The sequence below is a fragment of the Atractosteus spatula genome (genome assembly GCF_055471065.1).
Source record: "Atractosteus spatula isolate fAtrSpa1 chromosome 10 unlocalized genomic scaffold, fAtrSpa1.hap1 SUPER_10_unloc_6, whole genome shotgun sequence".
NCBI classification, from domain to species: domain Eukaryota; kingdom Metazoa; phylum Chordata; class Actinopteri; order Semionotiformes; family Lepisosteidae; genus Atractosteus; species Atractosteus spatula.
The window spans coordinates 328,140-352,485 of record NW_028296626.1 but is presented as its reverse complement, the minus strand read 5'-3'; the positions used below and the strand labels follow the sequence as shown (position 1 = coordinate 352,485).

The 24,346-nt window shown below is 42.5% G+C and overlaps 1 protein-coding gene and 3 non-coding genes across 4 annotated transcripts; 2 read left to right on the top strand and 2 right to left on the bottom strand.

Moving 5' to 3' along the window:
- Positions 1 to 1,624: 1,624 nt before the first annotated feature.
- Positions 1,625 to 1,682, bottom strand: LOC148811896 (U7 small nuclear RNA). The gene has a single exon (XR_016086370.1). It is a non-coding gene; the product is annotated as a U7 small nuclear RNA (small nuclear RNA).
- Positions 1,683 to 12,558: 10,876 nt separating this feature from the next.
- Positions 12,559 to 13,236, top strand: LOC148811895 (uncharacterized). Its single transcript, XM_088908698.1, has one exon. The coding sequence runs from the start codon at positions 12,559 to 12,561 to the stop codon at positions 13,234 to 13,236; it is 678 nt and encodes a 225-aa protein (XP_088764824.1).
- A 3,456-nt stretch (positions 13,237 to 16,692) lies between these two features.
- On the bottom strand, positions 16,693 to 16,786 carry trnai-uau (transfer RNA isoleucine (anticodon UAU)). The gene is made up of 2 exons: positions 16,749 to 16,786; positions 16,693 to 16,728 (listed from the first exon to the last, which is right to left on the bottom strand). It is a non-coding gene; the product is annotated as a tRNA-Ile (tRNA).
- Positions 16,787 to 17,583: 797 nt separating this feature from the next.
- On the top strand, positions 17,584 to 17,655 carry trnat-cgu (transfer RNA threonine (anticodon CGU)). Its single transcript has one exon. It is a non-coding gene; the product is annotated as a tRNA-Thr (tRNA).
- Positions 17,656 to 24,346: the final 6,691 nt, after the last annotated feature.

Sequence of the window (24,346 nt, the reverse complement as noted above, 5' to 3'; positions counted from 1 at the left end):
ATTTGCAAAATTAAACAAGGAATTGATTCACTCCTGTGAAATACTGTATAAAATGGAAGACGGGCTTGATTTGGAAACAACTACACACATTTTAGTTTTTTTTTTCCAATTGTACTCCCATCAAAGTGACATAAGAAAAGTCATTGTCAGAAGTGGGATATGAAAACAGGCCACCAGGGGAGACTGATGTAATAAGTGCACCAGAAATATATTGAAAACAAATGGGCTGTCACTAAGAGAAATACAGGTCCCACCATAAAACACCATAAGGAGTGCAAAACATGTTAAGTTATTTCTGTACTTCATCAGCGTCGGTAAAAGAGGGACTCAAGGACACAAAGACTCTAGTTTGGGATTCGGGCTGAGAAAGGGAAGTGTGACTTTGGATACAGGGCATGGTAGAGAGGAACAAATGGCGCAATGAAATAAAATGCCAAAACCCCAGATTGAACCAGGGACCTTTAGAGCGTCAGTCTAAGGCTTTCTCAGCTGAGCTATTTCAAACTCCGTGTATGATCCAACCTCTGCTGTCTGCAGTAGCCTCCTAAAGTTCCAGCATGAATGCATGAAGAGGAGTGGTAGAGTGTTACTGCAACGTCATTCAGAAGGGAAGTGATCCGGCTCAGCTCTCTGAGGTCTGGTAGATACATCTTCCTCATGAGTAATGTAGGATCAACTTCTTCAGGCTGGAGGAAGGGCTTGCATTTCGGCAGCAGTGACTGACTGAGTAGTGACTTCTAGGACCTGGTCTTATCAGGTTGCTTTGCCGAGTTTGTCAGTTCTGCTGAAATGACCTGTCTCTTGGAAATTTAGGAAGCAGAAGAATGACTATCTGAAAGGTGACATGATCTGCTGGCTGTTTGACGTGATCATGAATGACACAGGAAATGCGAGTTCTTGCAATAAGACAAAACAAGATCCATAAAACACTGGCAGAAGTGCAAAATGTGAAAGGATAAAAAGACACCTGTTTCTGCTTGATTTCAAACAGGGGATCTTGCGCATGTGTGATGAACGTGATAATCACAATATTACAGAAATGACAGCAGCATTGAACGTGTCAAGACGTAAAAGATTGTTAATTCTCTTCAAATACTCACAGTGTCTTTATTCTGCTGTATTAATTTACTGTGCTCATCAGGCAGTAACAAACCTGTTACCTACACTGTTCCCAGAACTGGATAGGTGACTCCACATTCTATAGCTCTCTAGCATAGAGGAAGTCAGACTACAGAAATGGAGAAAATCTCCTCTTCAGAAAGTGGAAATATATTCCTTAGAAAAGTCCTTTTCTCAAAGTTCAACACTCTCTGCAAGTCACTCATTCCCACCTTGCGCAGTGTAGTGGTTATCACATTCTCTTAACACATCAAAGGGTTTCTTTTTGAAAGCAAGCTAAAACAAGTGATCACTTTTCTCACATTTTTCATTGCTGACGTTGCTTTATGGGTCTATTTTCTATACTGTGCTGATCAATTGAAAACGAGAAGGCGAAAAAGACATGTTCCCACACCTAAGGTTGAACCCAGGGAATCACAGTCAAACACCAGGAACCATAACTACTAGATTGTATGGAATACAGCTTTATCATGATATCCAAGTGCAATATCTTTTTTCACCAAAAATGGGCTTCCTGACTTCAGAAAGCCTTCGAGACAAATACTAAAAGAGCAAAAATTCCACTTGGTAAAGGAAATGAAAACACATGTACCTTACCAAACTTTGAGTACAGGCAGTCAGGGTGATAATACAAGACGGTTTAAAATTCAACAAATAAAACCTGTCAACTGGTAATCCCAACTACTCATAAAAAACTGAAGTGGCAATACACAGTAGGTGACTCTTGGGTGTACATTAAATCCATGTAAGAAGAGGGTTTAGTGTTATATTTCCAAATCCAATATGCAAATGAGAGATCTGGCCCAGCCAATCACAAGTCTCCCGTGGTCTGGAATGGAGCTGATCTCCTCTTCTAGTTATTCATGCTGGAGTTAGGTTACATATTAGCATAATTAATATGACAGCTACTCCAGAAACAAAAAATGTAAACAAATACATTGGATTGTGACTGCAACTGTTAGATTGTAGCTCTGGAGATGACCTTGTAATTCTCCTTCTAAGGTAAGGAAGAGGAGGAGCTTCACCAATCTGTTTTTCCACCAAATAAATTGGCTTTCTGACTTCAGAAAACCTTCCATTTATTTATTTTTTTTATTTTTAAGAACTTCATTTTAATTTCACAAACAAATACAAATATTCACAAAATAGGAAACTGTAATAAATACAGTGGTGTGAAAAAGTATTTGCCCCCTTCCTGATTTCTTATTTTTTTGCATGTTTGTCACACTGAAATGTTTCAGATCATCAAACAAATTGAAATATTAGACAAAGATAACACAAGTAAACACAAAATGCAGTTTTTAAATGAAGGTTTTTATTATTAAGGGAAAACAAAAATCCAAACCTACATGGCCCTGTGTGAAAAAGTGATTCCCCCCTAAACCTAATAACTGGTTGGGCCACCCTTAGCAGCAACAACTGCAATCAAGCGTTTGTGATAACTGGCAATGAGTCTTTTACAGCGTTGTGGAGGAATTTTGGCCCACTCATCTTTGCAGAATTGTTGTAATTCAGCACCATTGGAGGGTTTTCGAGCCTTAACCCCTTTTTTAAGGTCATGTCACAACATCTCAATCGGATTCAGGTCAGGACTTTGACTAGATAGATAGATAATACTTTATTAATCCCATAGGGAAATTGATGTGTTACAGCAGTCCAGCCCAAGACAAGCAAAACAGACATCAGAATAGTTATAAAACAAAAGACAAACAAAATAAATAAAAATAAATAAATACATAGGTGTGTGCAAAATGTGCTGATCATAGTCGCTGTAAAAACAATAAAATATGTGCAAAATGTGCATAGGTTTATACAGACTGATTGTCCAAAAAGTACAATGGAGTAAACATGCTGTCCATAGAGGAGCAAATGAAGGGCTAACAGTCCTAGCCTAGGGCAGCATTATACACCCTGACAGCCGCCGGGAGGAAAGACCTGCGTAAACGTTCCCTTGAACACCGTAGCTGGAGCAGTCTATTGCTAAATGTGCTCCGCTGCCCAGTAACAGTCCCATGAAGCGGATGAGAGGTGTTGTTCATGATGGCTGTGCGCTTGTTCAGCATTCTCCTCTCAGCCACCACCACCATGGGGTCAAGGCTCATCCCCAGCACAGTGCCAGCCTTCTTGATGAGTTTATTGAGCCTATTTGCATCTTTTGTCATGATGCTGCTGCCCCAGCACACCACAGCGTAGAAGATGGCCGCCGCCACCACTGATTCATAAAAAATGTGTAGCAGTGTTCCACACACACCAAAGGACCTGAGTCTCCTAAGAAAATAGAGTTGGTTCTGACCTTTCTTGTACAGGGCATCAGTGTTACCAGACCACTCCAGCTTATCATCCAGGTGTACCCCTAAGTACTTGTAGGAATGTACGCCCTCTATGTCCTCAACCTGGATGGAAACAGGGTTCAGTGGAGACTTATTCCTTCGAAAGTCAAAAATCATTTCTTTGGTCTTGCTGGTGTTAATCTGGAGATGGTTAAGATGACACCACTCCACAAAATTGGTAATCAAGCCCCTATATTCCTCCTCCCTCCCCTCTCTAATACACCCCACAATTGCAGAGTCATCCGAAAACTTCTGCAGATGACATGTCTCAGAGTTGTACCTGAAGTCAGAGGTGTAAAAGGTGAACAGGAATGGAGCAAGGACAGTCCCCTGTGGAGCCCCAGTACTGTTAACAATCTGTTCGGACACACAGCTCTGTAGCCGTATATACTGTGGCCTGCAGGTCAGATAGTCTATAATCCAGGACAGCAGGGGAGTGTCCACCTGCGCCGCCCTTAGCTTATCTCTCAGTAAAGGTGGATGGATGGTGTTAAAGGCACTGAAGCAGTCAAAGAACACAACTCTCACAATGCTCCCCGTCTTCTCCAGGTGAGAGTTAGCTCTGTGTAGCAGATAGATGACTGCATCCTCCACTCCCAGGTGTGACCGATAGGCGAACTGCAGGGGGTCCAGTGCTGTACGCACCAGGGTTCTGAGGTGGTCCAGTACAAGCCTTTCCAGAGTTTTCATTAGGTATGATGTAAGTGCCACTGGTCTGTAGTCATTCAAGACTTTAGGGTGCCCCTTTTTGGGTACTGGCACCAGGCAAGATGTCTTCCAGAGCATCGGAACCTTTTCTAATCTCAGGCTGAGGTTGAAGATGTACTGCAGCACAGAACCCAGTTGGTCCGCACAGATCTTTAGCACCCTGGAGCTGACACCGTCAGGACCCGCTGCCTTCCCTGCATGGAGTCTCCTCAACTCCCTTCTGACCTGGTCAGCTGTGATGGATAGGCCGAGGAGGGCAGGGGAAGATGGAGTAGGAGTAGGAGGGATCACATGATGGGGTGACTGAGGACATGAAGAGGGTGTCTGGGGTGAAGGCCTGTGAGGTGAATGGACAGTGGACCCTGTATCGAAACTGTTGAAGAAAAGATTCAGCTCATTGGCCCTCTCCAGGCCTCCCTCACTCTGTTGGCCGCCGGACAACTTGTATCCGGAGATCTTCCTCATGCCATTCCACATTTCTCTCACATTGCTCTCCCTCAGCCTGTCCTCCATTATACAGCAGTGTACCGCAGAGTCATGCTGAGGTTGTGAGTTTGAGCCTCAGCTGGAGCAGTGTGGCCTGTGTATTTAGCTACTGAAAGCAACTGACGATTTTCTGGAGATCAGGTCTCAGTTAACATGAAAAGAAACAAGTAAAGGTTTATTCTGTATTACACCCAAAGAAGGCTCCAGAGCCATGATTCTGAGTCTGGTAAGAGTAACACATTTAAATAAATCATCGGTCCAGCTGTGGAACTGAGTGCCGGGTAGAAATAAAACCAATAACAAATAAAACAAATCAGACAGGGCCCTTTCAGTCTTCTCCATATATATCAGAGCCACATCACTGTTTCTTCCACTGTGGCAGTGAGGTCACTCAGGTCAGCCCAGGAATACAGAAACAAGGTGGACTGACTAAGAACTGGGTGTCCTGTGGATGTGAACAGAGCCAAATAATTTAAATGAAAAAGAAAGAAAAGCCCAGCAGTGACTGTCCCCTCTGTACTGAGCCTGGTGGACAGCAGCTCTTCCAGTTGAGTCCCTCAGACTCTGAGTCTGTCCCTGTGCAGCTCCAGTCCACACAGATGTTCCAGCCCCTTCAGCTGTGGCCCCAGTCTCTCTGAGTGGAGCTGACTGTGAGAAAGAGACTGAGACTCTCTAACAGCACAGTGGAGCTGAACTAATACTTATACACTGATACACCCCCAGTCTGAACAGAGTGAGGACACAGCTCAGCTCATCCTCCTTATTCTTATCGGTAGTAGTAGCAGTAGCAGTAGGAGGAGCAGTAAAATATTAGTAGTAGGTATAAATAGTAATAGTAGGTAGCAGTAGTATCAGTGGCAGGAGTAGTTGTAGTAATAGCTGTAGTAGTATTAGTAGTTATGCTGTATTTAAACTTTCCTGTTCAATATAGCAGAGCTCCTGTGTTACAGCCTCACCATGATAACTGCAGCAGCAGGAGCATAAGTGCAAGAGTCAGTCTGAAAAAGCAATGATATGATGATTTCTTTTAAAAATCTTTCCTTGTTTACACAGCCTAAAAGCGGTGATATAAGACAGAGCTTCACTGGAGCTGCAGGTCAGACTCTGCAGTGAGTCTGTGGTTTGTGCTCTTCTGAGCTCCTCCAGCACAGGAAGCCAGGCTGTACTGTGAGGCTGTGGCTGGTTCCCCTCTCTGTGAACTGGGCTCAGGGGTCACTGATCTGGCAGCTGTGGGCTCTGTTCCAGGTCAGAAGCAAGAAGCTTCTATTAACCCTTTCCAGGACCTCCAGCCCTTCAGTATTACTGTAGTGATTCATTATTTTTACTGTAAGTCAGCCTCCAAGCATCTGTCAGAAGTGTTTGACTGACAATTGAGCAATATGTGATTATCTCTTATTATTATTTTTACTTATTTAATGAACAGCAGTATTGCCACTCTTATAAGTATAATATGATTATCAGCAGCAGCAGACTGATGGTCGTGTCTACAATAGTGACTAGTTGACCAGTCTGTAGCTCTGAGCAGTGGGACTCAGATCACACAGAAGACCTGTCTGTGTGTGATTCCACACCAGCCCTGGAATTCAGCATCTACCACACGTCTCTCATGGGGAGTCTTATAAATATAAAGTTAAAGAGAGTCTGATAACAGTTACAGTGGTGTGAAAAAGTGTTTGCCCCCTTCCTGATTTCTTATTTTTTTGCATGTTTGTCACACTGAAATGTTTCAGATCATCAAACAAATTGAAATATTAGACAAAGATAACACAAGTAAACACAAAATGCAGTTTTTAAATGAAGGTTTTTATTATTAAGGGAAAAAAAAAATCCAAACCTACATGGCCCTGTGTGAAAAAGTGATTGCCCCCTAAACCTAATAACTGGTTGGGCCACCCTTAGAAGCAACAACTGCAATCAAGCGTTTGCGATAACTGGCAATGAGTCTTTTACAGCGCTGTGGAGGAATTTTGGCCCACTCATCTTTGCAGAATTGTTGTAATTCAGCCACATTGGAGGGTTTTTGAGTCTTAACCGCTTTTTTAAGGTCATGCCACAACATCTCAATCGGATTCAGGTCAGGACTTTGACTAGGCCCCTCCAAAGTCTTTATTTTGTTTTTCTTAAGCCATTCAGAGGTGGACTTGCTGGTGTGTTTTGGATCATTGTCCTGCTGCAGAACCCAAGTGCGCTTCAGCTTGAGGTCATGAACAGATGGCCGGGCATTCTCCTTCAGGATTTTTTGGTAGACAGCAGAATTCATGGTTCCATTTACCACAGCAAGTCTTCCAGGTCCTGAAGCAGCAAAACAGCCCCAGACCATCACACTACCACCACCATATTTTACTGTTGGTATGATGTTCCTTTTCTGAAATGCTGTGTTACTTTTACGCCAGATGTAATGGGACACACCTTCCAAAAAGTTCAACTTTTGTCTCATCAGTCAACAGAGTATTTTCCCAAAAGTCTTGGGGATCATCAAGATGTTTTCTGGCAAAACTGAGACGAGCCTTTATGTTCTTTTTGCTCAGCAGTGGTTTTCGTCTTGGAACTCTGCCATGCAGGCCATTTTTGCCCAGTCTCTTTCTTATGGTGGAGTCATGAACACTGACCTTAACTGAGGCAAGTGATGCCTGTAGTTCTTTGGATGTTGTTGTGGGGTTTTTTGTAACCTCTTGGATGAGTCGTCGCTGCGCTCTTGGGGTAATTTTGGTCGGCCGGCCACTCCTGGGAAGGTTCACCACTGTTCCATGTTTTCACCATTTGTGGATAATGGCTCTCACTGTGGTTCTCTGGAGTCCCAAAGCTTTAGAAATGGCTTTATAACCTTTTCCAGACTGATAAATCTCAATTACTCTGTTTCTCATTTGTTCCTGAATTTGTTTGGATTGCAGCATGATGTCTAGCTTTTGAGGATCTTTTGGTCTACTTCACTTTGTCAGGCAGGTCCTATTTAAGTGATTTCTTGATTGAGAGCAGGTGTGGCAGTAATCAGGCCTGGGTGTGGCTAGAGAAATTGAACTCAGCATTCCAAAGATGTGATAAACCACAGTTGATTTATGTTTTAACGGGGGGGGGGGCAATCACTTTTTCACACAGGGCCATGTAGGTTTGGATTTTTTTTTCCCTTAATAATAAAAACCTTCATTTAAAAACTGCATTTTGTGTTTACTTGTATTATCTTTGTCTAATATTTCAATTTGTTTGATGATCTGAAACATTACAGTGTGACAAACATGCAAAAAAATAAGAAATCAGGAAGGGGGCAAACACTTTTTCACACCACTGTATACAGTTAGTTAAATAATCAAGCTGAGGAACTGAGAGCTCGAGTGGAAATAAAACCAAGAGATGCTCTTCAACCTCCAGGATCAGGAGTCTGATCCTCCTGGCTTCTATTCTGTGGAGATTCGTGTAAAACGCTTAAAAGCGCTTATTATAGAGACCTGTGCTCTTTCTCTTCTGCTCCACAGGAGTATGCTTTATAACGCATTAGTCTGTGAAGTAAACATTTTTTTTCTGTTTAATGAATTTCATTCCTCAGTATGTCATTCTTCTCCTCCTGCTGTTATGAATCGCTTCTCTTAACAGCCTGTGTTTTTTGGGGGGGAGATGTTATATCTATAAAAAAAGCCCCCCAGGCTCCGGACAGGAGTCTCCTCCAGCGGAGACGCACTCTGCTCTGTCAGAAAGAGCGCTGTGACGTCACAGACACCAGCCATAGCGCCGGGATCAGAGAGCGAGACCACGGAAGAAGCGAAGAGCGCACGGAGGAGAGTTATTGATCACTTATCTATCGACAAGCAATTAATTCAACTAAAGAACAGTAGAAAAATCGATTAACTTCACTGATTAGTGAGCACTGATTCTTTTCCCGTTCTTGACCCATTTTAAAATCTAGAAAAGAGTCAATATCGATTAATTAACATAGTGCATTTTGTGTTAATAATGTTCAATCCGAAATTAAAGAAATATTTATTCAAATTATTATTTAGGAATTGTATCTGAGAGCTAGAAAAATATATTCAAAGTTAATAAATTTGTGTAAGTAACAGTTTAAATGCATTTTCCATTTGTTTACAAATCATAAGTATGGTAACCATGGCGACACGCGGCACGTCACTGTGTCTGGCTAGGTCATAAAGAGTGGTGTGATGTCACAGACAGCAACTCATACTAATGCTAGTGTATTTATGTTAATATTAGTGAGAGTACAACTGGTAGTTTTAATATTAATGCTAGTATTCATGTGAGAATGATGATAGCACTACTGATAGTTTTAGTTTTAATGGTCATATTAATGTTAATATTAGATTTAATTATAGTGTTACTGTTACAGTATTAACAGTAGCAGTAGTGTTAGTTTTAGTGATAGCATTACTGTTATTATAAGTAGTTTGTGTCAGTGTTAGTCATAATGATAGTGTAAGTCTTTTAATTTTAGTTTTAATGCTAGTATTCATGTTAATATTAGTGCAAATTATAGATTTACTGTTAGATTATTTACACTAGTGGTCATGTTAGTTTTAGTGATAACATTACTGTTATTATTAGTATTAGTAGTGTAGTAGTAGTTTGTATCACTGTTAGGGATATTGATAGTGTTAGTCGTAGTGATAGTGTTAGTGTTGTAATATTAGTGGTATTTGTGTTAGTGTTAGTTATGTATGTGTATACAGTTATGTGTATTTGTGGTTATGAGTGTATGTAGAGTGTGTCTGTGAGTTTGTGGTGTTTGTGAGTGTGTGGTGTTTGTCAGTGTGTGAATGTGTGTCTGTCAGTGTGATATGTCTGTCATTGTGTACGTGTGTGTCTGTTAGTGTGTGGGTGTGTGTCTGCAAGTATGTGGTGTCTATCAGTGTGTGGGTGTGTGTCTGTAAGTATTAGTAGTGTCTATTGTGTGTATCTCTGAATGTGTGCGAGTATGTGTGTGAGTGTCTGATTGTGTGTATAAATGTGTGTGGTGCCTGTGAGTGTGTGTTGTGTCTATGTGTGTGTCTGTGAATGTGTGTCTGTGAGTGTGTATCTGTGAGTGTGTGTAGTTTCTGTATGAATGTGTGTGAGTGTGTGGTTGTCAGTGTGTGAATGTGTGTGAGTGTGTGGTTGTGTCTCTGTCAGTGTGTCATAATATGTGTGAGTTTGTGGGTGTATATCTGTCAGTGTGTGTGTAAATGTGTGTGTAGGTGGGCTTGGGCTCCAATGCTGTGTCTGACAGAAGTGACCCATCAACAGGTGTTGAGGTCCAGAGTCGCTTGCGAATTTCTAGAGCACTTTAGAACTTTCTAGAGTCCAGACCAATGAACAGAAATCTGTGAGTGCTGTGTTTTTATCACTATTAGCGTATGTGGTGTCTGTGAGTGTGTGGATATGTGTGAGTGTGTGTGTGATGTGTGTGGGTGTGTGTCTGTATGTGTAGTGTCTGTGTGTCTATGTGAGTATTAATGATGATAGCACTACTGAATACTAGTATTCTTGTGAGAATAAGTGATGATAGAGCTACTTTTAATTTTAGTTTTAATGCTAGTATTCATGTTAATATTAGTGATAATCATAGTGTTAGTGTCAGAATATTAACACTCATTGTCATGTTAGTTCTTTTGATAGCATTACTGTTATTATTGGTATTATTAGTGTACTACTAAGTTTGTGTTATTGTTAGTAATAATGAAACTATAAGCCTTAATTGCAGTGTTACTGTTGTAATATTAGCAGCATTTGTGTAAGTGTTAGTTATAGTGTAACTGTAGGTTAGAGTGTAGGTAAGACCCTGGCTGCCCTGTGGTGGCTCAGGGAGGGCCTGCGGGTCGAACTGGAGGGGCTGCTCTAGGTTGAGGAGAGCTGGGTACAGACCTGGGATCAGAATGCGATGTCTTCCATCCAGCTGGACTGCCTGGAGTTGTACGATGAGGTCCTGGCCAAGTTTGGATCGGAGGCAGCATATGTGGGATTGGTGAGTCCCTGAAACCCCTCCCCCTTGTCCAGCTCACACTGTGGTATCAGGGCGGTACAGGGGCTGGGGCGATTCTCCTGACCCCCTCAGCTTTCCAAGATACCTGCGTCACCCCACTCAACCTGGAAATCTCCCAGATCCAAGCGGAGAGAGACAGGAGCTGGGCTGGGACTCTATTTCAAGTGGGTGGCTGAAAGACAGACCGCTTACAGATCAACACTAGGGGGCATCACAGAGTGGGCGGTGAGACTCTTGGTCATCGATGGCAACGTGGGGTTACTCCCCCTCTCTCTATTGGCTCTATTAACAGTGGGGAGACTTCCCCTCTCTCTATTGGCTCTATTAACAGTGGGGTGTCTCTCTCTCTCTCTATTGGCTCTATCAACATTGTGGTGACCCCCCCCCCCCCCTTCTCTTTTGGCTTTAGAAATACCACAGTTCCACCCCTAAGTTGCATCTCCTGTCTGGCACTGTGGAGGTATGATGATGATGATTCACTGTCTTTGTTCTCTCTCTCTGGTACAGGAGTTGGTACTGAGTTAGTGAAGTTTCACGGAGGATATTATAAGAAATTATACCAAATCCCAAAATTAAAACAGTGAAGACAACAGGCTACACAATGGGAGCTCTGATAATGGAGGTTTGGTTTGACGGCAGCAGACATTGTCAGGACATCTTGCCTGAATCTCTCTTCATATTTTCCTATGATTTTCCCTTCCAGGGCACAAGAATCAAGAAGCAGGATGACTACGAGGAGGCGAAGGAGACACTGAAGTCCTACTTTGAAAACACGAAAGTCAGGTGTGACTTCTCTGAGGTGGACAAGTGCTTCGCCAGTCTGCAGCCAACGTCAACGTCAACGTCAACCTCATCCTGCGGAAGTACCTGGGAATCCCTGTAGCTGAGGTCTGTGAATAGCAGGTTTATTTTTTCTCTTTGTAGTTGTCTTAGACAGTCTGACCTGTTGCAGGCCTCAGCAGGAACAGAAAGGTCTTCTGTGTGTCTTCAGTCTCCACAGCCCAGGAGATGCATGATCCAGGTGGGTGAGGCTGTTGAAAAAACCAAGCTGTCCATCCCTCTCTCTCCTGGATCTTGGCGCCCCTGGGCCCTCCCGCTTCGATCACCTGTGACCCCGCTGAAATCAGAGAAACCCCTGGTGACTGCGCCATGCTGCCCCCATCAACTCCCAGATGAGTTCCCTCCTCTAAGGAGCGTCAGAGCTCCTGAGCTTCTGAGACAGGTGAGAAGCGAACCGAACCTCTGTCCTTGAGTAGAGTCAACTGTACAGATTCTTATTGGACACACTGTACAGACTCACCTGTACAGGATCTTATTACAGTCACAATGCATATATTGAGGGTATATTAAGAATAAGAAGTCAAGAACTGACCCCAGCAGCAAAGACCTGTGTCTGCCTTCAGTGTCCAGGTGCAAAGAGGCGTGCTTTCCAAGTCAGCCCTGAAAAAGATGAAGAGGACAACATGTCCACCTCTTCCAATCCTGACACTGACCCGCCCCAGGTCACTACCCAGCCAGCTACCTGTCCCCAGACCCCTCCCTCACCTCCCTCCCATCACCTCCCAGGAGAAGACTGAGGTGTAGGAGACTAAGAAAAAGAGGAAGAAGAGGCAGAGGAATCAGGAGAGTCAGGAAGGTCCAAGTCCTGAAGACAGGCCTCCAGAGTTGCTGAAAGTCAGAACACAGGTGCTGAGACACCTAGAGGACCCTGTAGCTCCTGTGATTCTAGGAGAGGTGATGAGTGAACCTTTACTGTAGTGTCCAGTCAGTGTGTCTGTATTAACTCCTCTCTCTCTCGGTGCAGTGTTAATGTACTGGAGTGTCCAGTCAGTGTGTCTATATTAACCCCTCTCTCTCAGTGCAGTGTTAATGTACTGGAGTGTCCAGTCAGTATGTCTATATTAACTCCTCTCTCTCAAAGCAGGTCAGCTCCTCCCATTCCTTTCCAAGATGCTGTGCTGTTCCGGGGTCGATGAGGATAAGAGCAACACTACAGAGCTGAAGAGATGGAAAGAGTCGCAAGGGGGCAAGAGGACAACGGCACCAGTGGAGAAAGTCAGGAGTGTCCGGGTCGGGAGGCACCGGTCCCTGAACACCCAGGAGCGGGATGAGGAGAGGAGGCAGAAGCAGGAAGGGTGGTTGATGGATCGGAGACAGGAGGTGCAGGAGGAGAAGGAGAGGAGGAAGCTGGAGGAGGAGAGGATGAAGGTGGAGGAGAAGAGGAGGAAGGTGTTTGAGAAACAGGAGAGAAGATGGGAGAAGGAGGGAGAGGACAGGAGGCAGATGCTGGAGAAGGAGAAGAGGAGACGGAAGAAGGAGGAGGAGCAGAGGAGGAAGACTGAGGAGAAGCAGGAGAGGAGATGCACCAAGGCAACAGATGCAATTAGGAGGACCATGAACAAGGAGGAGCGGAGATGTGCCCAGGAGGCGGAGGAGAACAGGAGGGAGCAGCAGAAGCAGGAGGTGAGATGGGAGAAGAAGGAGCAGAAGAGGTGGAAGGCCTACGTTTGGGGGCTGGAGAAACCCCTGCAGCAGGAGGAGGAGAGGAGGCAGAAGGAAAAGGAGGAATGGAGGCGAGCTCAGGAGGAGGAGAGGAGGAATCAGCTGATGGAGGAGAATAAGAAATGAGCAAAGGAGGAAAAGGAGAGAAGGAGATTTTGGGAAGAGGAGGAGAGGCAACAAGCAAAGGAGAAGAAGGAGAGGAGGAAACTGTTGGAGAAGCAGGAGAAGAAACAAGCAAAAGAGGAGAAGGAGAGGAGGAGAGTTTGTGAAAAGGAGGTAAAGAAACAGATGAAGAAGGAAGAGGAAAGGAGGAGAGTTTTGGAGAAGCAACAATTGAAGGAGAAGATGGAGAGGAGGAGAGTTTTGGAAAAAGAGTGTGCCCCAGAGTCCAGACGCTGTCAGGTGAGTTATTATAAATAAGATGCAGGAGTACACCCTGTACCAACCTGGACTAACCTTTGTCATTAGAGATTAGTTTCAACCTAATTTCACACCAGCAAATAAATACTGACTGGGAGAGAAGAGGTATCTGACAGGCCAATCTGTGTCAGAGCCATTACTGACCTGCTCATCTGTTCACAGGGAGACTCCTCTCTGATGAGACGCCCTCTGGATACAGAGATGCAGGGGACATTGAGGGAGACCCCACTTCAGGTAAAGGGGACTACAGACAGGGGACTCAGTGTGGGTGAGGTTGTTCAGGGATGGGATCCACACTGACACTGTGACCTGAGTCCACTACACTCCACACTCTCCTCAATGTCTGTATCTGCAGCTTGTGTTTTACAAAAGGGAGGCTTGAACATCCCATTTCTTTCTTCTTTCTACAATTTGATGTTTCAGAAATAAGAAATGAAACCATTCCTTGATGTAAATTCTGAATGTAACACTTTTGATGGGAACAATTTTTTATGAATTTTATTGACGTTTTTTTGCAAGAAACTTTTTAGAACCATTTTATGTGCTTGTAATGTCTAATTTATTATATTAAAACTATCAATTAAAAATGAAGGAGGTCTTGGCAACTCACAATGAAAATATCAACCCCAATGGAAAGGGAAACTTAAATGTTTGTTATCAATATGTATACATTGGACCACACAAAGGAGAAAAGCCACTGTGGACAAATCCAGGCACAACATGAGACATCCTGACTGTTATTTACATTTCCCTAAAAATCAAGAGAAATTAAGGGTCCTCGTCCTGCAAGAAGGGACGGCTCGTCGAAATATACAGCATCCTACCTCACTTAAAACTGCAGAAATATTAACTACAGATTGTTACAAAGGCATCTGGGTTCACATGACAGGAAAGATGAAAGTTCAAACAATTCACACTTTGACAGGTGTGACAAAATGACATTAGAAAACTTATGATCATGAAATTCACTTCCTAAAATGATATCACAATGTTTTTGGACTGTGGGAGGAAACTGCAGCACTTTTTCAAATTTACATGTCGATATTAAAATAACATATTTCCACATATAAATACAATTATAATAAAATATACAAGAAAAGCCTTATTTTCTTTAATGATATGAGTTCTACAATACTGATACAGTATTGTACAAAATGGTATGATCTGAAGAATCGCCAGAGCACAATGTATCAATTTGGGTGATACTAACAGAAGAGGGACACAACATGTAAATCCACAAGGTTTATTTTCAACAACAAAAATGTGCTTGAAAATAATTTGACAAGGAGGAAACCTTACATGCATGGATACCAGTATTTCCCCAGTAGGTTAAAATGCAGCAGGGAACGGTATAACAGAAGATCAGTGTCACTTGATATTGCATCACAGAGGCTGATCTCTTTTTCATCATATCCACCACTTCCAGAAAGCCAGTACACATAATTGTGAGGGTTTAAATTCAGAGGGAAAAATAATTCTCTAAATTAAATTTTATGCTGCACAGAGAGCCTCACATGTATGTGGTCAGGTAGCTCAGTTGGATCGATTGTCGTTCTAATAACTCCACGGTTGTGGGTTTGATCCCTTACAGGCCAGGAGATCTCCTTATCTTTTGCCAAAACCATTTGATCTTTCAGTCCATGGTGAAATATATTGTGTTGAAAAGATGCCACAAACTGTAGACAAATGCTAGTGCTGCAGGTGAAGAGGAAAGCATTCAAAGATTTATGAGTTTCTTATGTGGAGCGAAGATAAAGTGTCACCATTTGCATATGTGAGGCTTCCAAATCAGCTCTCTGTAAAGACGCTCAAATCCAGCCTGATAAGTAAAAAATATTTTAGCTGGGGATCCTCAAATCAGGCGTGTAGAAAAGAGCACCGTTAAACACCATCGGGAGTGCAGAACATGTGATAAAAGTGTTCTTTAAACAAAAAGTGAAAATAGTGAATTTGTCTTTCACTTAGACGTTCATCGAAAGCTCAGTAAACGATAAAGCGTGTTTACTGAGCGAGAGACTCGTGTTCTGAATTCTCATCAGATTAACCGGTAATACAGCTACTAATAAAGGTTTACATTAATCTTAGTTATTAATAAATTACACTTTTATTAATAAAGACATGTACTGATCAAATTCATTGTGAATAGTTGTGGTGTCTAGAAAACAATTTTAGCTAAATATTTTAAGCGAGTGGTGAATACTGTATGTTCGTTACTTTGTGACCATATTATTTCCACTACATTCAGAACAGTTCAAAAGCGATCGACTGTTCCACTACTGAGTTACTTAAACCCTGTGAAGAGGTGGTTTAAGTTAGTCTCCTACATCAGTAAGATCTAATGGGCAGCAGATGTTATTTTAGGTTTGTTGCAATTGAGAACAGGTTTAGTACAGAGCTGCTGACAAATTTCAGCAGCCAGGTTCGTAGCAATGACCCGTTGTAGGGACATTGCCAATCAGCCACAAGAAAAAAAAAACATCATTTGTGCCTTTATTAAAAAAAAAGCAAAAACAGAGTAGTAGTTTATGTGGTAATTTCAGGTACAATGTAAGAACTTAAGTTAACTAGTCCCACAGTAATGCGTGGGGTCCTATCAATAGAAAAAAAAATACTTGTAACCCAAAAACACAACAACCACAATGCAAGAAGCCTTCCGGGAACCTCGGTAAATCACTGTAGTAGTCTAACGACTACAGAAAATAAAATAAAAAAATACTTAACGGAACAACTTCAAAACAAAAATAACATTAAAAACAAATCTGGGAAACAACAAAAACAGAATCTAATGCGAGAGCTTTTTCAAGTCTTCGGTACCCCATCGTGGTCCCTTAGTCCCAGTAGACCTCTCGTCTAAGAAGATATCTCTCATCTATCTGTGTAGAGATCAGCAGGGGGTCCACAGCTGATGGGAAATTAAGTAGTGACCTGCATCAGCTGCAAAGGAAAAAGTATAGGTTTATTCCATGCTGAAAAGAGAAGGAAACACAACGTGGACCCTTCTTCGGGTGTGACGTGGAATAAACCTTTACCTGTTCCTTTGATGTTAATTAAGACCGGATCTCCAGCAAATACCTAACCCGTTAGATAAGGTGTTAAGGACGACCTATGCGTAGCAGTAACTAAAGTGGACAGTTGCTTTCAGTAGCTAAAGACAGGCCACAGTGCTCCAGGTGAGGCTTGAACTCACAACCTTGGCATGACTCCGCTGTGCACTGCTGTATAAGTACCGAGCGCTGACCGATTGCGCCACTGGAGCCGCGTAGATTGCCTTCCCTTCACACACTGACGTTGCACAAACACAGGGTGAAAACGATTTCGGCATGTTTTCCGTCTCTCCGTGGGAGAAAGGGACAGTAAAAGAGCGAGGAAACTACAAGGGAAGAAAATGAAAAAATAGTGCTCACTGCAAAAGAGGGGGGAGAGAGCTGGTCAGACACGTAAATCAGCCCGGCGGATTTACACTACAAATTTGTCATTTGTAGTGACATTTATGAGTCTTCATGTGTCTAAAACTGTCCAGTTTGTATTTTCGTTTCAAAAATCCAGTAAACTTGAATAAGACAAGAAGGCACACTGCACATCTGCGGAACATCACGTCCGAGTTTACAGTGACATCAGAGATTGAAAGCGAAGTCGTTTTTTATTAAAAGTTCAAGGAAACCTGAATATGTTTGCTAGACGTATTTCAGAATCACAGTGAAATGTAGTACGATTGCTGCACAGATCTGCAGTCTGCAATTAGAATACGGTTTGTGCGTTGTATAAAATATGCCATTCAAAACTTTTCTAAAACTGCAGAGATACATTTCGGAATGCGTCTTCCTGTAAAAATAAAATATCTATTTTATTTGACGGGCGCTATAAGCAGAGTCTGAAGCCAGCTCCACAGAAGAACTATATTCAGTGGGCCAAAAAAGTGAGTATTTCACTAAGTGAACAATTACTGTACATCATAATCATATTTGTTTTACTCCTCCTGCCATTGCAATTTGTGCACAAATATTTTTTTTTTCAAAATGTATTAGCCTTGATGGGAAAGAAAATTAAACTGTGGGCGCGGTGGCCAAGTGGTAAGGCGTCGGTCTCGTAAACTGAAGAGCGCGGGTTCAAACCCCGTCCGTGCCTGGTTTGCTTACCACGACTTACCTTTATCTAAATCGTCAATTGTCTTGCAATGTAGAAATTTCTGTAATAATAAGAAAAGAACTGTCAGTAGTAGTTAATAATCCTTTGACAAAGCAACGGGCATCCTCTACTGCTTGTCAGGATGGCTGAGTGGTCTTAGGTGCCAGCCTCAAGAACTCAATCGTGTGTAGTGACAGTTGTTCTTCACAACCCGGATTTCTATGGAAGCCCGTTTCCGCCAGGGAGTAAAAAAAAACGCGCTATGGTATCTCAGAATTCCGACTTAGCAACTCAGAATTGCGACTTTATATCTCACATTTGCGACTTCGAAATAGCCCATATTTCATTGTCTGTCCTTTTGTTATTGTAACGGATTCGGGTTCTAGGGCTTGTGCCCTCGCCGCTCCCACCCTAGTTCGTGCCTCACTGCATTGGCTCGAACCCAGGTCTTGTCAGCTGAGCTAAAGAGGACCTTTTTTAAGTAAAAAAGGACATACAATGAGATACCATAGCGCGTTTTTTTTTTTGCTCCCTGGCGGAAACGGGCTCATGTTCATTAAGATGTGTAATTTGTATGTTGCTTATATAAGAACAGTTTCTTCAAAAGTTCTGTCAGTGAACAGTGGAGAGTTAGCCGATGTACGTTTTCATGAAAACTCTCTTTAAGGCGATTACAAGTATCTTGAGCAAATCTGCGTCATATTTTAAAAAAAAGTTTAGCTCAAGATGCAACAGGAGTATAAATGAATTCTCCCGCCCTACATTCCAAGATATGGAATCTTATTTTTCTTGAAGTTTCTGATGTTGGTCGTTATTGGAAATTGCCCGGTGATATCGACTCAGGTAGTCAGTTGTTACGTGCTGTAATTCGATACATGCAAAGCATTTGTATTCCCTCAAATTATTAATAAGGTCAATAATGTATTAAACATTACATGCCACTTTTTCTCTAGATGATGTTCACGATGGAACAGTGAGAAAGGCGTGCCTAGATGTGCTTGAACCAGCACCTTACTATCATTTTAGTCCCGACCTGACCGCACTGAGCAATGGTACGACAGAGACTCCAACGGGTCGGTTTTCTCCTTTTACAGTTTTTGGGAAAAAAATAATCTGCACTTTTAAGCAAGTATTTTATTTCAAATTTTGCAAAGTGTAAGTTTTTCTTGAAAAACGTTGTTTCAGAAAGAAACTGAGTTGACGGGAATAGCCCTGTCAGTAGAATATTGAACTTTTCATCTCAGCTTGTTCTTCTGTGGAGCAGGCTTCAGAACTCTACGTACAACGCCTTTGATGTCATTTTATTTTTACAGCAGCCGCATCCAGAAAGTTTTTTTTTTACTTTTTATTTGAACAACAAAATAGATTCAATGTAAACAAGAGCACTTATAACATCAGTAGAATCGTCAGGGGTACATAAAATAGTACAATTACACTTTCTGAAAACGATTAAACTAGGTAAATCAAGATAAGGTCCGCACAACTTTAATGTTCTTACATTTCGAAAGACTCTGTAATTACCCCTTTTCGTCTATTTTGAACTATTCAAACTTAGGACTCGTACCAGACCATTTCACTCTACGCACAGTATATCTCATTTCGTAACGAAAATGTATTTCCTGTCTTAGAAATGCTCTGGGCGGTATGTCTTACACAACGGACCTAAAGTATTCTAATCGTGGACTGCAGATCTGTGATATAGCCGAATTCGAGGGATCCAGCAATCGTACTGGATTTGACTGGGATTCTGAAATGTCTCTTGCAAAGGTATTTGGGTTTGCTTGAACCTTTAATAAAAAAGTGATCTGAGACTTCCTAGCTTCCAGACTATAATCTCACTGTAACTAAACTAGGATGAGATGTTTCGCAGATGTGCAGTGTGCCTTTACGCTTGGCATGTTCAAGACTATTCGTTGCGTGAGCTCCTCACTGCGTGTCCTGTACTGTATTGTGATTTCGTTGAGATTATCTACAGTACGAGGAGTACAGCGACTAGAACGCCTTGAACTTTTTTTTCGGTATATAAAAGAAAACGCTAAAGCACATACAAAGTAACTAACATTTCCTGTATGTAGGTTTTCTGATTATGTCTCTACTTCACTTAAATTCCTTAGTGACAGGCGATTTCTTTCCGATATTTGTTCTGGCGCGGTTATTGATCCCACACTAAAGATTATTTTTATAAAGAACATGTCACCTGCAAACTGGTATCGGGAAAGTTTTATAATATTACTTTTTATTTAAAAAAAGTAAATTTATCATAACCTATATGATTTCTTACCAGCGTGGAGCTCGAATTCACAACCCCGAGATTAAGTGTTTGGTACTAGTTGTGCCACAGAAAATTGAAATCTCTTATTTATATTAAATACTGCGGCTCCTGTCATTTTCTTCTCGTCAGAGAAGAGGTCGGTCTGGTCTCCAGATTATCAACTATAAGATCAGACCGTGCTCCTTTGTAAAGCAGTGTTGGTTCACATTGCTTATATGGGGCAACACATCAACTCGATGATCGTTCGCTGTACACACATGCCCCCCTTCACTGAAATAACATAGACGAAGGAAACTCTCTTGTTTTGGGCTGCTGTCACCCGGATTCAAAGCGCAGGTATTGCGGTCACAGCACAAAGTACTGACCACTATACCATCGCGGCGAGCTGGGAGAGACTATTGTTAATTTTATTCAAATGCTCACAGTCTCTTTAATCTGATGGATTCATATACCGTGCTCATGAGAAAGTCACAAACCTGTCACCTACACACTGTTCCCAGAGCTGGATAGGTGATTCCAGATTCTACAGCTCTCTAGCAATAGTGGAAATCAGGCCACAGAAATGGAGAAAATCTCTTTAAAATGTGGAAATATATTCCCGAGACGATTCCTTTCTCAAAGGTCAACTCTGCTTGCAAGTCACCCCTCCCCACATCGCGCAGTGTAGTGGTTATAACCTTCTATTAACACACCAAAGGGCTTCAGTGAGAAAGCGGGCAGAAATAAAGCGATCTCTTTCATTTATACGTTTCGCACGCCTGACGGGGTTTTACGTTGCTCTTTTCTACACTGAACTGATCATTTGGACATCGTAAGGCAAGAGGGACACATTTCTATGTAATCAGGAAACCAGGAATCCTAACCGTTAGCCCGTTAGTGCCACAGAGAAAAAAAACGTCTCAATGAGATAAAATTGCAGGATAAACACATTTTTTTCTTTTTCGTAGCGTTTATGTTTTGTTTGATTTAGCGAATTTTATACACTTTATTTCTGACACATGACTTAAAAGGCTGGTAGAGTATATTTAATACAAGAGCGCTGAACAACAATTTTTATCTACCGTATTGTAATGTTTTTTTTAAAAAAGCAAGTTAAATGGATATATAGTAAATGTTTTTTTTTTCATATAATAGTGTTTATGGTCTGAAAAACATCATTCATTATTTAACGGACATTTGGTATAATTAAAAAAAATACTAATTCACGAATGTTAACATTTTTTACAATAACGTGTTCTATTGTGATCTTGCGCCCCGTGCAGCAATATCACCAGACAGTTTAATGGTCTTAGTTCAGGTGGGTAGCTGCTTCAGCATGCGTAGGCTGCAAAGGAACAAGTAATAGGTTTATTCCATGCTGAAAAAAAAGAAGAAAGAGAACACAACGTTTCGGCCGTGGAGCCTTCTTCAGGTGTGAGAGAGACAGGGCAGTAGGCAAAGGTAAAGTAGCGGGAGAACAAAGGTTGGGAGGGAGGAGGAGTGAGAGGCGGGAGCAGGGGACAGAAAGAGAGGCCAAACAAGAGGTTTAAAGTCAGAATGGGTGCAGAGAGGTGTGAAATGAAACTTCCAATGAATGGAGAAAATTTAAAAGAACAGTAGTCTGTCGTTAAGGGAAGGGAGAATGTGTGATCCTAGCTGCAGAATAATTTTAATTTCGGTGGTCTTTCTGATGTATGAGTTTGGAAAACCGTCTTTGAGAACACCGTTGCCTGGCTAGCTCAGTCAGTAGAGCATGAGACTCTTAAGCTCAGGGTCGTGGGGTTGAGCCCCATGTTGGGCGGTGTCCATCTCCTTATTAACAAAGTTTCCCACTCATCCTTGACCCTCTTACACCTCGATGGTACCGAGCACTGAATGTTGTGTTCTCAAAGACGGTTTTCCAAACTCATACATCAGAAAGACCACCGAAACTAAAATTATTCTGCAATTATTTTTTCAGCATGGAATAAATCTATTACTTGTTCCTTTGCAGTTTAATGGTCTGTCGTCCTTTTACAGTTCTGGGTTTTATTCTGTCTTCAGATGCACCAGATGTATTTTTAAAATACGTAAATAACAATTCTGGTGCAGCGAGGCATTCTGATTAATTCAGATTCACTCTTCACGTGTGTTGTAGATATTGTAGCATTTGCAGGTTCTTTTCAGAACGAAGGACGAGTGGAGACGCGATTAAGAAACAAGCATTAGCTTTATTCGTTACAACCACACAAAACCAAACACAGAATATACACACACATGAGGAGACTGACGGAACACGTACACATATTTAGGGTGGTAATTACCTAACAACACACTATACTTTTACAAGACTACACAGGGCATTACTAGGACATTATTTACACAGGTAGGGTCAGCCGCTGGTCATCGTGCTGACCCTCAGACTCTCCCCGGCTACCACTCCCAGCATGCCCAGCGGTACTACGAGCGCCTAGGGGCGCTTCCTCCTCACCACCAGGCGAGGGCGTTACAGTACGAAACGCCATAAAACGCCACGTCACGGAGAAGACCGAATTCCCCGAAATGACCGATCCCGACTGATTTTTTCGATCAAATTAAAAGGTGATTTCACGACACGCATCTCACCATCTGCACACACCCACGCAAGATGATGCAATCTCTACTATTTTACAACGGTTCTTCAAAGCGGTGATCGTCCTTCACCAATCAAAGCAGACATGTATCGGGGCGATAAGAGAACTAATAGCCTCGGGTGGGACGGTTTAGATTTGCTGCATCTTCGACAATTAGCAGCTGGTGGGAACGGTCACTGATGATCTTTCAGTGGTTTCTGCACTTGTGGACGCAACAGATGGACACTGGCAGTGATTTCAGAAGCTGTGTCTCTCTTCCCCAAACAGACATGCCGTCAGGGTGTAAGGGTGTTTTTTTTTACTGTGAATAAGTGCAAATGGTCTGTAACTTGCTTGACAGCAGCGAAATTCAGCCGTCGGGCTCTTTCAATTTGAATTGAAGAGGATGCGGAAAAAATAACATACCAGTGTGTTCCTAACTGATGATCGAAAAGCGTCGTTAGGTCTCGTCAGTATCTGCTATTTTCGCTCTCAGTCTGTGAGACACCTAAAGCAGCGAGTTGGCAAAGAAAAAGATTCCGCGTGGATTTTTTCATCTTATTTGACGTGGAAAGGGCTCGAGGTTTGTGCGTGGAAAGAAGTTGTTCTCCGGACAGGAGGAGCACATGGCTGCGGTCAGGTGGACTGGAGTCTCACAGCTATAAAAGACACGTTCACTGTGAAACGCGAGTCCATGTGAAGGTGCAGTGCGGTTTCTGACAGTACAAAATGCAGACTTTCACGGGCTAAATGTCGATTTTATCTCGACGCCCAAGAAGGCGATAGGTTTATTGGCGCACTACTGCAAACAGCAGTTCAGGATTTACGTTACCTGCGTAACAGGACGGAGGGCATCATGTAACTGCATGACATCACATCGTTATAAATCATTAGAGCAGATTGAAGTTTATCCACACGATAGCTGACTCGTTTTAGTAAAGATGGGGCGACACTCATGCGGTTGTACGTGAAACTCGCACCTGGGATCGTGTAACAGGCCACCGAGAGCAGCAGGGAATCGTAACTAGTGGGCCAAACGGTCTTCCATCTTCGCGAAATAAAAAAGTATCGTCAATTGCATTGTTAAGCGCCTTGGGGCAACTTTGTTGTGAAAGGCGCTATATACAAATGTATTGAATTGAAGTAACAGTCGTAATTTCACTGCAGTGAATTTGTTTGCTGGCTGGTTGACTGTTGAGCTACAGGAATTATTAAAACTTTACCATCTCTTCTGAGAAAGAGGTTTGGTTTCATAGGAATCAATCATACAGTAGCTCTTCCGTCTGTTTCTCAGAAGTTGATGGGACTGAAATGTCATTTTTCGTTTCATTTTAAGGAAAACACCCGTGTGTGTGTGTGTGTCCTGTGATGGACTGGTGTCCTGTCTAGGGTGTGAGTGTGTGTGTGTGTGTCCTGTGATGGACAGGTGTCCTTTCCAGGGTGTGTGTGTGTGTGTCCTGTGATGGACTAGTATCCTGTCCAGGTTGTGTGTGTGTGTCCTGTGATGGACTATTGTCCTGTCCAGGGTCTGTGTGTGTGTGTGTCCTGTGATGGACTAGTGTCCTGTCCAGGGTGTGTGTGTGTCCTGTGATGGACTAGTGTCCTGTCCAGGTTGTGTGTGTGTGTCCTGTGAAAGACTGGTGTCCTGTCCAGGTTGTGTGTGTGTGTCCTGTGAAAGACTGGTGTCCTGTCCAGGGTCTGTGTGTTTCTGTGTGTGACTCCTACTGAGACCCCCTGGCTGGACGGGGGCTCCCCTCTAAACAAAATGTTCAGTCAGGCGTTGGATATTAAACCTGTTCCACATCAAATTACATCCTGATGTCAGTTTGTAGTCCATACGGTACATCAT